Raw genomic sequence first — 16990 nt, forward strand, 5'->3', positions numbered from 1 at the left:
CCCTTCATCAACTCTACTATTCACACTACTGCCAAAGTGATTTTTCTTTTTTTTTTTTTAAAGCGCAACTCTGGCACTGATTCTCTTTTTAAAAATCTTGAAAGGCTCCCTACTGCCTTCAGATAAGTCCAAACTCTTTGAACCTGCTCCTTTTCAATTCCTTTCCACATACATTTCCAATTTTATTTCCCAACAGTCCTCATGTACGTCACTGGACAACTTGCATATTTCCCCAAACCTGTTGTGTACTGTTTCTCCTCTCTGACCTTTCATTTACATTATGTCCTCTCCCTGAATATAGAACATTTTTCCCATTCAAATTTCAAAGTCTGTCCTGTTCTAACTCAAATACCTTTATCATCAGAGTACTTAGGATTCTCTGCTTTTTAAGGTAGTTCCTTATCTTTGTTTTATCCCCTCCTTGCCAGATTATAGACCCTTTGAAGACATGGATTGTAGTGTATTTATTTTAAAAAATCACTCAGTTCCTAGCATAGTGTTTTGCGGATAACGTAGGCTAAATAAACTTGGGTAGGATTTGTTGATTGAGAGAAACTCTCTGATTTAAGTGTGAAAGAATGAAACGGTAAGAAGACCGGAGACCAGACTGCCTGCAGCGTAAAGGGAACACATGTCTGGGGTCTGTGTCTGATGAGCTTCCACGGGCTCACGGCAGACTGTGTGCAATCATCTACAGCTTATCTGTGGTGAAGGGGTCCTGCCTTTTCCAGTAGACTCAGGTTGTTCTGGGACATTTACTCCTGCCACGTTTTATCCTGAGGAGCTAGGCGTATCTCCCTTGCTCCTCCAGCCCCCTCTTAACAGAAGGATAGAAACCATGAAAACAGGTTTGTTTGGTGGCTTGTATTGGGGAAGCAAGAACCACTCTGTACACGGGGAAAACAGTTCTCTGATTCTGACCCAGTTTTGTGAGTCTAAGGTTGTGGAAACAAATCTTTGCAGGAGAGAGCTAAAGATCCAGTAAGTCTCTGACTGAGTTGTAGTTTGAAATCTTAGAAGAAGAAACCTTGTCTTCTTCCTAAATCAACTACCCTTCAGCTGCTCCAGCCTGGGCACGGTTTGCAGGGGCTTGTTTTTCTTGAAGTGTGTGCACCTGTGGATATTAATTATAGATGAGAAGATCCCGTTTACTCATAGGGGAGGCTTGCTGGAATGGAGTAAAAGCTGGTCAGAGTCACACCACCTCCTGCTTGATGCAAATGCTCGAGCTCCACTAGATGGTACTGCAGAGTCACCAGTGACTGGAGCTTTTCTGCTACAGAGGTTCGTTCCCCTGTCACTCACTACTATTCTGTATAGATGACTGAGGTCGGAGCCATTGAAGGGAATGCTTTGGATAGTATGACCACAAACTCACTTTAACTTATTTCCCATTCACCAGGAATATATGAATGTTGGTAAATGTCAAAAGGAATTTATTACAATAGGAGGGTAATAATACCCTGATTCCTCAAATAGGGTCCCATGGTCAACAATCATTTCAACTTCCATTTGCCTCCTTAGGATACAAGAAAAATATTAGTTGTGCAGGCTTACAAAACAATTGATCAAGTCAAAATACGATCCCCGGAAGATGAACATTTATTGAGTGTACGTTAAAAAAAATCAAAGTTGGGAGATTAAAGAGCTTAGATTATGTAAATTTGATTAGGATACCAAAAACCCCTCAAGCCATAAAGAAATAGAGAATGTCAGATTAGAAGGGTCCCACTGTATATGAGAAGAGAGGAGACGGACTTTCATTTTCTCACCAACTGGCTTAAGAATATCCGTTCTCAACTCCTCTTGGAATCCATCCCTGGAAATCATGAGTTCCTGGGGTTGTTATGGGCACTGGTCATCAAGCTCTGGCACTGCAGGACTGACCTTGAGCAAGGAGAAAGTCCACAGTTCCCAGGTGGCCTTCGGAGGCTGCCATCATCAGGGGAGTGCGGCCCTGCTTGTCCGCCATGTTGACATCAGCTCCGTGGGTGAGTAAAAGATCAACAATCTGCAGGTGCAGAGAAGCAGGGTCCAATCAGCCAGGAAGCGCTGCTGAGCAGACACAGGCACGCCCTCCCCCACACCGTGAGAACTCCCCGCTAGTCACCCCTAAAGAAACTTTCTACTGCAAGAACCCCCTGCGTGGTCTAGTACCATGGGATTCGGTCTCTGACTGTCTCAGGGACAGCCAAATGAGAAGAACTCAACTCTAAACGTCCGACTCAGCCACTCAGTAAAAAAGAATTCAAGATGACAAAGGCCAAGATGTAGACTAAACAACCCCATGGTGGAAGCGCCAACACCTATGTCAGTGCCATTTTACTGGCCTCCAGGGGTTGCAAACCTGCCTGCAGTGAATATTTACAACTGAGCAGAACACAGTAAATACAGAATACAGCCTCCGATAACTCTTCAGCACTGTTTGGCTCCTAGGACTTTTTTCCTACTTAAACATTTTCAAAGATTATAACCAACAGACTTTTTTTTCCATCCTAAATATATAAATTAGCGTTTATCCAGAATCCAAACATCTGGAAAGATCACATAACTAGAATTTACAAATACCACATTTTCTTTTTGCAAGTCTGAGGCACACCTGCTGTAAGCGGTTAGCAGGGATCTGCTGAGGTTTGAACCTTCCAGAGACCCTGGGGATGTTGTGAAGTGTGAGAAGAAGGTCGCTGCACCACCAGGCCAAAAGTAGCTAGTCCTTCTATATGATACAGATCATCGGGAATGATCTGTATTATATAGAATGTACGAATGTTAATTTTCTGATGTATTCTCAATTAACCAGAATATTAATAACAGAGGCCCAAGTCTTCAAACCCAGTGACTGCTGGATAACCCAAATTTTGTGATTTTTTTGCTCTCTGCTTGAGAAGTTCCCATCCAGGAATGTAAACTGATACAGCCACTATGGAGAACAGTATGGAGGTTCCTTAAAAAACTACAAATAGAACTACCATATGACCCAGCAATCCCAGTACTGGGCATATACCCTGAGAAAACCATAATTCAAAAAGAGTCATGTACCACAATGTTCATTGCAGCTCTATTTACAATAGCCAGGACATGGAAGCAACCTAAGTGTCCATCAACAGATGAATGGATAAAGAAGATGTGGCACATATATACAACGGAATATTACTCAGCCATAAAAAGAAACGAAACTGAGTTATTTGTAGTGAGGTGGATGGACCTAGAGTCTGTCATACAGAGTGAAGTAAGTCAGAAAGAGAAAAACAAATACTGTATGCTAACACATATATATGGAATCTAAGGAAAAAAAAAAGGTCATGAAGAACCTAGGGGTAAGATGGGAATAAAGACACAGACCTACTAGAGCATGGACTTGAGGATATGGGGAGGGGGAAGGGTAAGCTGTGACAAAGTGAGAGAGTGGCATGGACATATATACACTACCAAACGTAAAATAGATAGCTAGTGGGAAGCAGCCGCATAGCACAGGGAGATCAGCTAGGTCGTTTGTGACCACCTAGAGGGGTGGGATAGGGAGGGTGGGAGGGAGGGAGATGCAATAGGGAGGAGATATGGGGATATATGTATATGTATAACTGATTCACTTTGTTATAAAGCAGAAACTAACACTCCATTGTAAAGCAATTATACTCCAATAAAGATGTTAAAAAAAAAAAAAAGAAGTTCCCACCCAGAACTCACCCCTGCCTGGGGCACTGGAAGTAGCTACGTGCTTACCTGCCAGTGGCCTTGGCGAACGGTGCTGAATAAGGGCACTGCCCCTCGGCGGTTTGGCTGGGCCACTGCTGCCCCCTGTTCCAGGAGTAGACGACACACCTCCAGTTTGCCCCTTCCGGCTGCAGCTGTCAGGGCTAAGGGCAGAGAGCACAGAATGAGCACAGGGGGTCTTGCCTTCTCCAGCCCTCGAGGGTAAGCAGGGCAGCACACCTGTGTTTGATGAATGTAATTGCTACTTTACCTCCAAGAATGATGATTCTGGCTACTTCTGCCATGAAGGAAATTTTCAGAGAAAAATAAAAGGGCTTACATATACGGAGACAGTTATAATAATTTTATTGAAAAAAATCACCTTTGACCAAACTTACTTGGTTTCATGTTTCCTACCCAGACTATCTTCTCTGCTTTTAATCCCTCTCTTTTTTGGTACCTCGTCCCAGCTACAAACCTTTTACTGGTATGTGCATGGGTAAGAATGCAGAGAGAAGGGTCTTTGCAGACTACGGTCTTTTAGAGTTAGCTAGGAACCACCTCTGGCCAATTTCTACTCCTGGGCCCTTAAACTCAGAGAACCAGTCAGAAATTGCAGTCTTAATTTTGTTGATTTCTTAAATGACAGTTTCCTGGATTGCTTTTAAGGGAGTATTTACAATAAAAATATATTAAAAAATGTAAAAAAAAAAAAGAAAAAAAAGAAATTGCAGTCTAAGAGCCTTGGGCCAGTTTTCTTTTTTTTCATCAGTTGGGACAGAAGTTTCTAGTACATGTGTGACCATTTTCATAGGAAGGTCAAAACTGTTCAAAGTAATAGTCTTAAAGATGAGAGGAGTGTGACAAAGGCTCTTTTCTTCTGAATACAGGATAATGGAGTCACAGATAAAGCACAGCTATAGCGAGGATAAAGGACACACAGCAGGAAGAAACATAAACATTCTTCCTTCTGTGCTACTGTCCATTGTTTATGATCTCTGATACAGAGGATTCTAAGAGTGCTTATTTCATCCTTTGAGTACTGTTTCAATAGCAGTAAGAGGAATTTGTCAATACACTTTCTACTAAGTTCATATTTGAACAAATATGTATGTGTTTCTTAACCAGGGATCTCAAGTGTGTACACTCAGTGTTTTAAATGGATGAGGGTAGGGAAGATGGTAAACACTGTTAGAAAATGGCAGGAGTTATGCTTTTAAAGAAAGTATGGAGACCTTTTTCCCCACAGACTTGAAAAACAGATGTGGTAGTCAGCAGGTCCTTCCTTTGCTGTGGCCACCTACTCCAATGACAAATCAGAGGAAGATAACACACGGCAGGTGCAGATATTTCAGTTTGCAAATGTCGGTATCTAATCAGGGAAGCAACTGAAAATCAAATCAAATGGTCACTTGTGATTTTTTTCATTTAAGTGCAAATTAAGGCATTTTGTCTTTGAGCTTGGCCAAATTTACCCACAACTGACTCATATGCAAAACTAAAACTACCTGTAATTTCCACTGAGATAAACCTTCAAAGTAATCTTTTCCTTCTTCAAGGACAGAAAGGGCTTATGAAGGAAAATGTGGCAATTTTAGAAGATCTTAAACTAGATGTATCTAGGCCTTGTCTTATGTGTATTTTTCATTTTATTTTTTGGAACTCTTAACATAGGCATTTCCATCCTGTTCTCACAGAAGGGCAGAGGCTTCATCCTATCTGAGGTGAGGGTCATTTCCAAGTTCCGAATGGATAAGTTACAAGTATTGATGGGTTTGATTGTTTACTTGACTGAGAAGTTTGTCTCTTGTTCTTTAAATCAAAGTGATTTTCCCTCTTTTCCAAGTTCACATTTCTAATAGTTCAGGGAAAAAAAAACAACTTTAGTTCTTGGGTCAGAACACAAGAGTAGCTTAAGAATTTGACTGGCAATCATCACATTGTATACATTAAACTTACACGATGTTGTATGTCAATTATATCTCAGTCAAGCTGGGGAAAAAGAAAGAACTTGACTGGGTTAGACACTTGTTAGGAACCATAAGAATCACCTCATTGGTACATAAAACAAAGGGTTTGGAAAATTTCTAACTCTCCCAAGTTTAAAGTAGCTACCAGGGGGCAGGGACGCAGCAAGCCTCCCTTTCAATGTCTTGTGTATGGCGTGGTGTGTGTGTGTGTGTGTGTGCGCGCAAATACATTCTTTTTCACGCAAGAATTTATAGCACTCTGGAGAAAATACAGACAGTATTTCAGAATCAAGCCTCTCGTCAATGATGCTAGTTCACAGAACACAGATAAAAATTCACAAGCAGTGCCCATCCTGAAAGCTAAACTTATATACTGTCTGCTCTAACCTGCAGTCATGTTGCTGGGGGCTGGCCCATCTCAACCCACCGGACAACATGTTTATATGAGAGGGAATGTTCCATTTGGCCTTTTTCTTTGTTGTATCATCTCTGTTACTTAGGTTATGATGTAATTTGGCAGGAATCTCCAGCTGATATCTGGACACGGTCATTAACACAGCTGGCCAACTTCATCTCAGAACAACACAACTATGGAAAATTGGGTCTGTACTTTTCAAAACCCAAGAGCAAGGAGTTGCTTTGGCTGGATTTTATATAGTTCTTATCAAAAACCGTTAAAACTTTTTGAAAGTGAGACGAATAAGGCAAAGCCAGTTCTGTAAAACAACAACCTGATTCTTAGAGCAAATGTTAACAGTTTGGAGCCAAATCTCTCTTCCTAAGAGACCAGTAACAGAATTCGTTCCCTAGCGTGTCAGCATCTGATGAGATTATTTGAAATAAATGGTCCTTTTTCAAAGGGAAACAGCTAAGGAGTTTGAAGAAACAGATAGGATACAGCTCAGAGTTGATGAAATAGCCAAAGTCGGCTTCGATGGGATGCTGATGCTGAATAGAATGCAGAGAAGCAAATGGTTCTTTTCTCTCTTCTCAACCTTGACAGTGTACAGCACAGACAGGTCATGAAGACCGATGGGATGGAGGTGGGTGGGGAAGACATATACTGATCACTGCTATCCAAAACAACATTCATTAGTTACACATTTATAGAGCTATTTTGTCAGATACTGTCAGCTCTCAAGGAACTCAGGGTTGAATAAGGATAACAGACAAACAAATACATTACTATACAGTGTGATAAGCACAACAGAGATAAGTCCACGGGGGTTGTCTGGAGGTGGCACAGAGGAAGAAGTGTCTGAGAAGGTCTCCAGGAAGAGATGACAATCTAAACAAGATGCTGAAAGAGAAATAGGAGACTTATAGGCAACGACGACAGGGAGGCATTCTAGGCACAGGGAGAGCACGTATAAAGGCACTGAGGTGGGGAACGGCACGTTTACTCCTACTGGAGAAGACAGGCAACAGATGATGCTAGAGATCATGACACGTCTTTTTATGCTACCTTTTTTTTTTTTGGCCGCATCACACAGCATGTGGGATCTTAGTTCCCCGACCAGGGATCGAACCTGTGCCCCCTGCATTGGGAGCGTGGAGTCGTAACCACTGCACCACCAGGGAAGTCCCTTTTTATGCTACATTAATGTTACAGGTGGTCAATGAAGGGTGGTAAGCAGGAAAGTGACATGGACAGATTGTGGCTTAGAGAGATCACTTTGGCTGAAGTCTGGGAGATAAATCACAAAAGGGTGAGGCCAGAGACAAGAAGATCAGCTAGGAAATAGTTGCAATAATCTAGACAAAAGATGATGAAGGCATGAATTAATGGTATCTTGTTTATGTTCTGAATTTTCGCTACTTTTGGGCCATGGATGGCTCAGGCTCTCCAGAGTTGCCAGAAGCTTTTAATGCTGGTTCTGTTCTACAGCTGTAAGACAAAGGAGAGGAGGGATTGGTGAATCTTGTCATCTTAATTGCCTTTCTTCTGTGTTGGAATACAGATTTCTGTGTTCCATAAGAAATCTGTGAAAACCCTGCAGGATGGGAGGGGGTCAGCCAGACGGTGAAAGCTCGATGTAGGAAGGTGCTCTTTGGAAGAACAAAAAGGCCATAAAAGGAGGACGAAGACAACCAGGATATTCCAGTGACCTGCTTTTAGAAAATCTGATATGTAAAAATTACATCTCAATAAATATTTCACTATATGCTAAGATGCATTTCATTGATTCTAAGATGTACTTTCTTCCCTCCGCATTTTTAACATCTCAAAGTCAGGCTGCATCTTATAATCGATGTGATAATAAAGAACTGTGTCAGTTTTATAGGCAGAGGGTTTTTCTTTCTGGTTTCTTTTTGGAATGGCACATAAGATAATGGTTATATCGTTTCTTATAGTTACTGGTGTTTTGGATTTAATACAGTAAATGATACAAATTGTTGGAAACATCATTACCATCATATTTTCCCTAAGTAAAAACTGGGTTGTTTAGGCCAGGGTTGCAGATACGAGACCCTAACCAGCTGGCTGCAGGTCACAGACCTTCATTCTCTATGCAAGGGAAACCTGTATAAGATTTTGCCATTGGAGGAAACATCACAATTCAATGAGTCATTATAAATTTTAAATGATTACGTGCTGTAAGTTAAAAAGAAACGTGTACTTGGTAAACCCATCAGTATAGACAGAAAAGCAACTCAGAGTCTACTCTACACTAGCGGTGAGTTGTAGGGACATTTTTTAACATAGCAAAGACATTATTTCCCAGAAATTTTTCTGAAGTCAAATAACTTTTTATAGCTCTATAAATTATATTACAAATGTATTTCATTCTAACTCATATTTAAATAATGTCTTATGTTCATAATGCTGAAATTAGTTCATATAGATATAAAATTAAACACAACACAATTCTAACTACAAGCAAACTGACATGAAACTTTGATTTTTTTTTACAATCTTGAGATATGGTATGTAGGTAAGAAAATTAATGTAATAAACTTTATTGCACACTTTAAAGCAGGAAATCTTTTAAAAGTCCTGAGGCTGTAAAGTTTTATTCTAGTAAGAAATTCATATCAATAAAAATAAGTCTTCCACTTAGTTCACACCCTTCTTCAACATTTTTAAGGAATTCTTTCAAGCACAGCACTAGGACGTGTGTGATAGTCATCACTATGATGGTTAGTCTTGTAATTTCTGTCCACTGTCGCCATCGGGCCACTACTTTTTGTTGCGCTCCCCAGTCAGGGTTAGGGTTGCACGCGGGTGGCCTGGCAACAGGAGACTCTGGGAGGGACGGAGGGGCTGTGCCGGGGAGGCTGTGCTGACGGGATGTGAACCCTCATGTCTCTCCCGCAGCTCCAGGTCTCAGGATGCACACTCCACAACTGCTGGCGACCTGGCCAGCCCCTTCCCCTCAGTCTGTCCTCTGGCTTCCCTCAGGGTGGGGCCCCAGAGACAGCAGCTGTTGCCAGCTGCACATTTTCCTTTAATCTGTCATGGGCTCTTAAGCTGCAGCTGCCCGGCATCTGCTCCCTTTGGCTCTGACAGAGGGAGGGATTGTTTGAGAAGCAAATTCCTGAGCTCTGGACCATTCTACATGATGTTAAAGAAGCCATGAAACCTATATGAGATTACTGCCATGTGTGGAAACATCACAGTTCAATAGGTAATTATACATTTTAAGTGAATTCAAGCATCTTCTCATTTTTAATAACATTCTGACCCTAACCAAAGCATACCCCCTTCTTGTTCAGTAAAATGCTCTCCCTAAAATCGGCCATCTCAACGTTGGTCTACTTATCCTGGCAAACACAACACATATCTGTGGTGACGCTACAGTTTTTACTGCCCTGGTTTCATAAACACATAAAAGGTTACTAATGTTTTTCCAGATGTTCCAGTTTAGACTTGGGGGAAAGACAACAATCATTTCCTGCAAAGGCCACAAGGAAGAGGCTTCTGTTTGTGGAGTAAGTACCAAGCAATATAGAAATGGCTTTGCTGCAGATCGTGAGAGACTACGCAGGGCTGTGCCCTACAGGGGGGACCTTCATTTTGCATCCTGATAGCAACGGTACTCATGACGTATCAGTTTAATCATGTCAGGACCACTCCGCCATGCTAACACTTGGTTCAGTAAGCCAGAGGTGTCGATAAAAATTTAACTTCTTGGTTTATAGCTACAGGAGAAATATTTACTCCTAACTGCTATAAGGATCACAGGGAAAAAAAGTTCACAACTCTTTTCTGCTATGGTTTGGCACATTGTAAGGAAACTTCCAGTCTTTTAAGATATTTGGAAACAAGAGCGGGGGAAGGTTTGTCTGAAAGAAGACTCTGGGGCTAACGGCATGGAGCACCCAAAGGGAAAGAGGATTGAAAGGAGGAAACTTGTGACTTTTCCTTTGGCTGAATCAGTCTCCAACACAATAGCCATAAGACAGAGACGGCCACCTTTGGTCTGGCAGAGAAAAAAATCAGGGTGTGAGATGCAGAGAATATCTCCACACAGACATGACATGTTCACAGAGAAGAGAGAGATGTCCACAGGAGGTACCTGTCTCTCCCCAGAGACTGTCAAAGCTGTTGATCTGTGCTCGTTCCACCTCTTCCTCATCTTTTTCTGGAAGATCAAGTAGGTAGGAGACAATCTGAAACAAGAAGCTGTGTCAGCTCAAAGGTCAGGTGGAAAACTGTACTACTGATACTAGCCTGTGAGGTTTGGAAGATACCCGGATACCCAAGGGTCACGCTCTCTCTTGCACACAAAAGGCATCAGAACTGACTGTCCTCGCCTAAAAACCCAAAGCTGCCATGATGAGCATTTGTTCTACCAGGTACAGTTTACATGTTTCCCTTGAACACAATTAACTTACGTAGCATGTGACTTTTAAAAATCACATATTTATCACATTTGAGTTAAAAAAGCAAACCCTCGTCCTCCTAATAAAAATGCTACCAAGAAATAAACAGGAAAAAAATCAATAAACAAAACCCAGAAAATAAATACGGAGAAAACTGAGGGCCTGTAGTTTTTCAGAGCGGAGCTATTATCTTCTTTTCTCCTCTTGGAATTACAAGGACTGTTTGCGGATAATAAAAGGAGAATGGCTGCTAACACCAAAGGAAAGTGACAGCTCTGTTTCCAGGAATTTCACTGTAGAGAGAGCTAAAAAACCTTCTGTAGATAATAAAAATTCCAATTTTACTTAATATTCCCTTGGTGATACGTCAGGTCAGCGGATGGGGTAGCTGTGTCACTGAAGCATCTCAAGCAGTGGCGAGCCAACTGGTACTGGCCCATGAAAGCGGACTGTTAAATTTTCGGAATTTTGCAAGCCAGTCAGTAAACAAAGATGTTTATTAAAAATTAAATAACAATTAAAGAAATTAAATTAAAAAAGGTTAAAATATCAAATGTTATAACTTCTTAATTATTTAATTACATTTTACTATTATCTATGCTCTTCAGGTTATTTATATTTACTGTATGTGTATGGTGGAAACTTTATATAATGGTGTGCTCCTGTGCATCTCTTTGAAACTTTGTGTTCGGTGATGTCACATTGGCAGCTTGAAATCAGCCATGGTGGGGGGACTTATACCCTGGAAATTGGCAAACTTTGTAAATGAGGATTTGATTTACCGCTAAAGCTAAAAGGGGTTCCAGTTTAATGAATATCATTTGTATGAGGATGAGAAGTAATTTAACAGTAGATCGCACATCAGATTTAATGACAAAATTATTGGGAAAAGAGCAAATAGGGGTGCAACTTCATTTATCAAATCATGGTTGAGTTGTAACCACAGGTTGGGTACGGATATACGTTTAGCAAAAATCAACAAAAGCATTCAATTAAGAGTATTACACAATTCATTATTATTTGTAAACTGTGTGCAACATTTTTTAAAATATCAGTAAAATTTATAATAAATTTAAGTCTGTATGTACACACACACACACACACACACACACACACACACACACACACACACACACACACACACACACACACACACACACACACACACATTCTGTTCCACTCCACTCCCCTCCCCAGAGCTGGCTGTTAACACATTTCCTAGAACACTACCAATTCCACATATTTTGCCACTGTATTATTACTTTCATTAATAAATAAATTAGCAAAAATACCATTTGCACAGTGATTAACAGTTTACATCTCATATCAACCTTGTAAAAAAGAATTTATTAGCCTCGCTTTACTGGTGGGAAACTAAGGTTCTAAGAGATTAGGTATATTGCCCAAGGTCCAGAGCTAATGAGTAGGAAAGCTGGGCCTCAAACCTGGTCCTTCTGAGATTCCAACTGTTGTGCCCTTTCCATTCCACTCTGTCTACCCATGTGAACACAGGTCAAAAAATAATCCACCTGAGCTTAGTGTCATTGTCTGTTAAATAGGGGTGGAAAGATGGGGAGGAATCAGATTAGATAATTCCCGAGGTCCTTTCCAACATAATTCTAGGTACCCTGGAATCTCCCTACTCCTCAGATCAATGACCAAAAACCTAATTCACATTAATTAGGCTAACAAATTTTTTAATTTATTTTTGGCTGCGTTGGGTCTTTGTTGCTGTGCGCGGTCTTTCTCTAGTTGCAGCGAGCGGGCTTCTCATTGTGGTGGCTTCTCTTGTTGCGGAGCACAGGCTCCAGGTGTGTGGGCTTCAGTAGTTGCAGCATGCGGGCTCAGTAGTTGTGGCTCGCAGGCTCTAGAGCGCAGGCTCAGTAGCTGTGGCACACGGGCTTAGTTGCTCCGCGGCATGTGGAATCTTCCCGGACCAGGGCTTGAACCCGTGTCCCCTGCATTGGCAGGTGGATTCCTAACCACTGCGCCACCAGGGAAGCCCTAGGCTGGCAATTTTATAATAATGCAACCTCTTTTTCCTGGTTTCCTAGGTCCTTCAATACATAGCTTGAAAAAACCCCCCAAACCTTATCCGCTTTCTTACCTCAGTATAACCCATGCTGGCTGCAGCGATGAGGGCCTGCTGGATGGCATGGCTCTTCTTAAACACCCCTTGCTGCTGGCCCGCCATTGTCCAGTCACACTGAATCAAAAACTTGACAACCTCCAGATGACCTCGGAGTGCAGCGTGGACCAAGGCACACTGCCCATTCTTATCTAAGTGATCCACCTACGGGAGGGGACAGAGAAACCTATGTGAAAAAGACTGTGGCTGTATTCCCAATCTAGTCACATCAGCCCACTGCACAGGTCGGGACTACTAAGATTCATCCTCTCCTATTCCTTGGACCAATCCCTGAGAAAATTTAGAAGATACTCTCCTACTCAGGCTAGATCTTCACTGAGCTACAACTCTGGTAGATGCCCCTCTGGGGAGAACCTCTTTGCATAACGTCAGGCTTTTGTTTTCACATCAAAAGAAACCAAAAGAAAAAAAAAAAACAAAACCCAAAAACAAAACACCAAAACTCCCAGCTCCAGCTTTGTTTTCCTGAGGTACACTCTCCCTTGTCCTCAAATAGTTCTTTTTAGACCCAAATTTGAAAGACTTGTAAGCTGCGTTGGCACAAAAAACTGTCTTTGAAATCATGAAAGGGAAGAAAAAAATTTTGAAGCTCAAATTTTTTGGTCTTCCAAGGAGGCAAACATCTCATCTCATGACTCACACATCTGACCACCATGCTTTGCCAAAGGCCACTGCTCTCTTCCAGTGGGAGGGCAGAATCTCAACCATCTGGCCAAAATGGCTGCAGGTACTTGGAACTTAATGCTAGACTATGTTCCAACAGCAGTTTTTACAGTTGCAGTGCTGGTTACAAGTTTAGGCTGAAAGAGAAGGCTGACTAAGGTCAATGTACCAGAAGGTCCCCAGCTACAAGTCTCAATAGATGAACAGCCTTTTCTGGCAGGTGGGCAGGTTATTTTCCAGTGGTACTTAGAGCACTTGAAGCCTAAGTTCTGTATCTGGTTCTCTCCAGCTTTAGTTTCACCCGGCCATCCATATAACAAATGTTTACTGAATGCCTACCGTGTACAAGGTACACGATAGGATAAAAAGGTAAATAAGAGAGTAAAATATAGATTCTGCTCTCAAAGTTTTGAACAAGGTAGGGGCGATGCAACCAATACAACAAAAACGTGTCCAACGAAGGTGTAATATAATAAATGTCAGCCGGAAAGCAAAAGTGCAATAAAATTTCAGAGAATTTCCAGCCAGAAGCAGGAACAGATTCAGAGGGAAAGGTGCAATGGTCTGAATGTTTGTGTTCTCCCACCATTATTCGTTGGAATTCTAACCCCTGAGGTAATTAGGAGGTGGTGCCTTTGGAAAGTGATTGGGTCATGAGGGCAGAGCCCTCATGAATGGGATTAGTATCCTTATACAGAGGCCCCAGAGAGCTTGCTTGCCCCCTTCCACCGTGTGACGGCACAGCGAGAAGGCACTGTCTGTAAACCAGGAAGCTCTCACCAGATACCGAATCTGCTGGCGCCATGCTGTGGGGACTTAGCTTCCACAACTGTAAGAAGGAAATGTTTAAAGATACTCAGTCTATGGTATTTTATTACAGCAGCCCAAATGGACTAAGAAAAGGGCTATCTCAACTGGCTGGGATAGGAAATGATTAATTCTAGTTTTTGAAGGGTAAAATACATTAAGGGGGGGTTCAAACTACAACGTTGAGAGGGTCTTTTGGGACAAGAGCATGGATATTTTGAATGCCAGGCTAGTGGTCTGAATTTTCATAAGTAATGGAGAGTCACTGAGAATTTTCATGTTCAGAACTGTATTTTTTAAAACTAAAGGAATGAATTAAAAGAACCCTTGGCTTCTTGGGGAAATGGTTGATTCCAGGGCTGGGACAGTAATAGCAAAAGATGAGTTTGGAACATCTTGTGGTGCCAGAAAGTACAGAAGCACTCATGAAATAATGGAGGGGGGGCTTGAAAGGACACAGGAACCAACGTGAAGAAGCTCCCAGTGGCCAAATCTGGGGCAATTTGAGCAAAAAAAGAAAATACCGGCAATGAGTTATAGATCACAGAATAAAATAAATATCCAGGAATCCATGGTGCTATAAGTAAATGAACCCATTGAGGAGAAGGGACAGTTCTTCCTTACAGTAGAATTCCAATTAATAAATGTAGAAGGAAGAGGGAAATAGAAAATCGCTATAATGCAAATATCATAGCAATAATTACTGCAGCAAGAATGGACCCATCAATGGATGGATCCTAAATTAGTGGACAAAAAAATTAGTGGACAAAAAAAAGATACAAGGTATCTGCCTAGTCTGAAAGCATCTCTCTAAAAGATACTTCTTAATTCCAAATGGGAGAAACAGTGACTTCAGGTTGAGAAACCTGGAAGATACCACCTTATCCAAGTGATAGAGGTTAACATCCCCTGTAATGAGATCTCAACATCACGCACCTCCTGCAGTGCTGCATGAATAAGGGCAGAGCATCATGTCTGTGGTGTGCTTGCCAAAAACATACAAACTCAATCTAATGAAGAGAAAATACCAGACCAGCTATAACTGAAGAACATTCAATTCAGTTATGCAACAAAATAACTGGCTAAATACTTAAGTGGTTTAGAGGGGTGAGAAATGAGAAATAGTTACTTTATTTGGCGACTGACAGTTGTTAGTGACTTTTGAGAGCAGCTTCAGTTGAATGCCAAGAGGTTGGGGTTTTTCCTTTTTTAAGGATATTATTTATTAGGCACTGCATGAGACTAAAAGAGACTTCATCTCTTTTTAAAAAGGCTCGATCACTTTTAATTGTCACAATGCCCCTCTTAATCCTGTTTCTAGGTTAAACAAGTGAGGCTGAGAGAGGTCAAATGACTCGTCCAAGCTCTCAGAGAAAGCGAGTGTGAATGCAGGCTTTGACCAGGTCGTGCTTGAAGCCGAAGTTTATGATTTTAATGACTTGCCTCCTCTTTCTGTCACGGAAGCCAGACCACAAACGGTTAAGGAGTAATAAGGAAGCAGTGGTAGCAAGTAGAGATGACTCTTAGGACAGGCTTGGTGGACATGGGTGGGAAGAGATGGGATGGTGGCTTCTGGTTAGGAGAGAGAGGGGAGTTTCTCTTTTGGGTTAGAGAAGACAATCATAGGCTGTAGAAACTGAGAAGAAAGGTAGTGTGAATTTAGAAAAAGAATGAAATGATGTGAGAGAAAGAGCAACATACTGAGATTAAAAAATATAGGTGGGGAATTCCCTGGCAGTCCAGTGGTTAGGACTCTGCACTCCCACTGCAGGGGGCATGGGTTCCATCCTTGGTCGGGAACTAAGATCCCACAAGCTGTGCAGCATTGCCAGAAAAAAAAAAAAAAAAAAAAAAATATATATATATATATATATATAGAGGAGGCAAGCATTCTGGAAAGGAAGGTAAACACTTCCTTCTCTGAGGCAGAAGTAAAGGTGAGTGTATGTAAGGATTAATAGAGTTTTGAGATCGAGGCACAGTGAGATTAAAATCAATCTTGGCAGTCGTAGGAGGGCAAAAAAGGTTTGATACGGTCTTGAAAAGATCACAAATTATTTATTTATCTGCTCTGGGGAAAACAAGAGATGAATAAAATGATACCTGAGCAACAGGAAAGACCCAGCTGAGATGAGAATATGAATTCACAGCAGTCATAATAAGGCCCAATTTTCACTCTGTTTCTAGAGGTGTTCATTCAAATGACTAGGACCATTCCTGTGTCACAGTTAACATCTACAGCTCTGAGATTTCACTGAGGTTCCCAGGTCCCAGCTCCCAAAGGAGTCTCAGGAGACACAGTTCTTCCCTGGTAAGGACACTGGACACCTCAGAACGAGGGCATACATATTACTTATATTTCACTGCAAAACCACCAAATTCCTCAGTTTGTTTTCAGGATGGAAACAAAATACCATTGGGCTACGATGTTCCCCAGAGGCCTACATTTTTGAGACCAGCATTTTTCTTTTCACCAATATTTTCAAATTGAGTTCTATCAGTGGCCTTTGAGATACTGTAAAGCAAATATATTTCTGAGAAATGTTTTGAGAGAATTAAAATACACTAACAGAAACACTTCTGAGTTCCTCTGGTCAGAGAGAATCATCTTCTCCCCATACCTCTTCAGGGGTATCTTCAAGACTCTAACATGAAAGGCTTAGAGTCTAGAGGCACCATTCAGTTCAGACTTCACAGGGCCATCTCCTTGCTCCCCCACTTCTCTTTCCTCACTCTGAGCTCAGGAGAGAATTTCTTGGCTGTTAGGGACTTTTTGTGGCTGCTGATAAATGCAGTTTCCTAAGTGCCTCTCAAAAGTTTTAGAACTGTGTGCAAATTCAGCATGGAACTGGCCATGGCAAGTGGGCAACAGTAGGATGTA

The 16990-nt window shown here is 41.6% G+C and overlaps 1 protein-coding gene across 3 annotated transcripts in view; it reads right to left on the reverse strand.

The window, feature by feature from the left end:
- The window catches only part of TANC2 (tetratricopeptide repeat, ankyrin repeat and coiled-coil containing 2), a 320473-nt gene that overhangs the window by 12978 nt on the left and 290505 nt on the right, over positions 1-16990 (reverse strand). For all 3 annotated transcript variants that reach the window (XM_082679739.1, XM_082679740.1, XM_082679738.1), the window contains 4 exons: positions 12598-12783; positions 10184-10277; positions 3724-3857; positions 1888-2011 (listed from right to left, as the gene is read on the reverse strand). In XM_082679739.1, coding sequence (XP_082535865.1) covers positions 1888-2011; positions 3724-3857; positions 10184-10277; positions 12598-12783 — 538 coding nt within the window. The remainder of the gene's footprint in view (positions 1-1887; positions 2012-3723; positions 3858-10183; positions 10278-12597; positions 12784-16990) is intronic.

The sequence above is a fragment of the Grampus griseus genome, assembly GCF_964374135.1.
Source record: "Grampus griseus genome assembly, chromosome: 20".
NCBI lineage: Eukaryota > Metazoa > Chordata > Mammalia > Artiodactyla > Delphinidae > Grampus > Grampus griseus.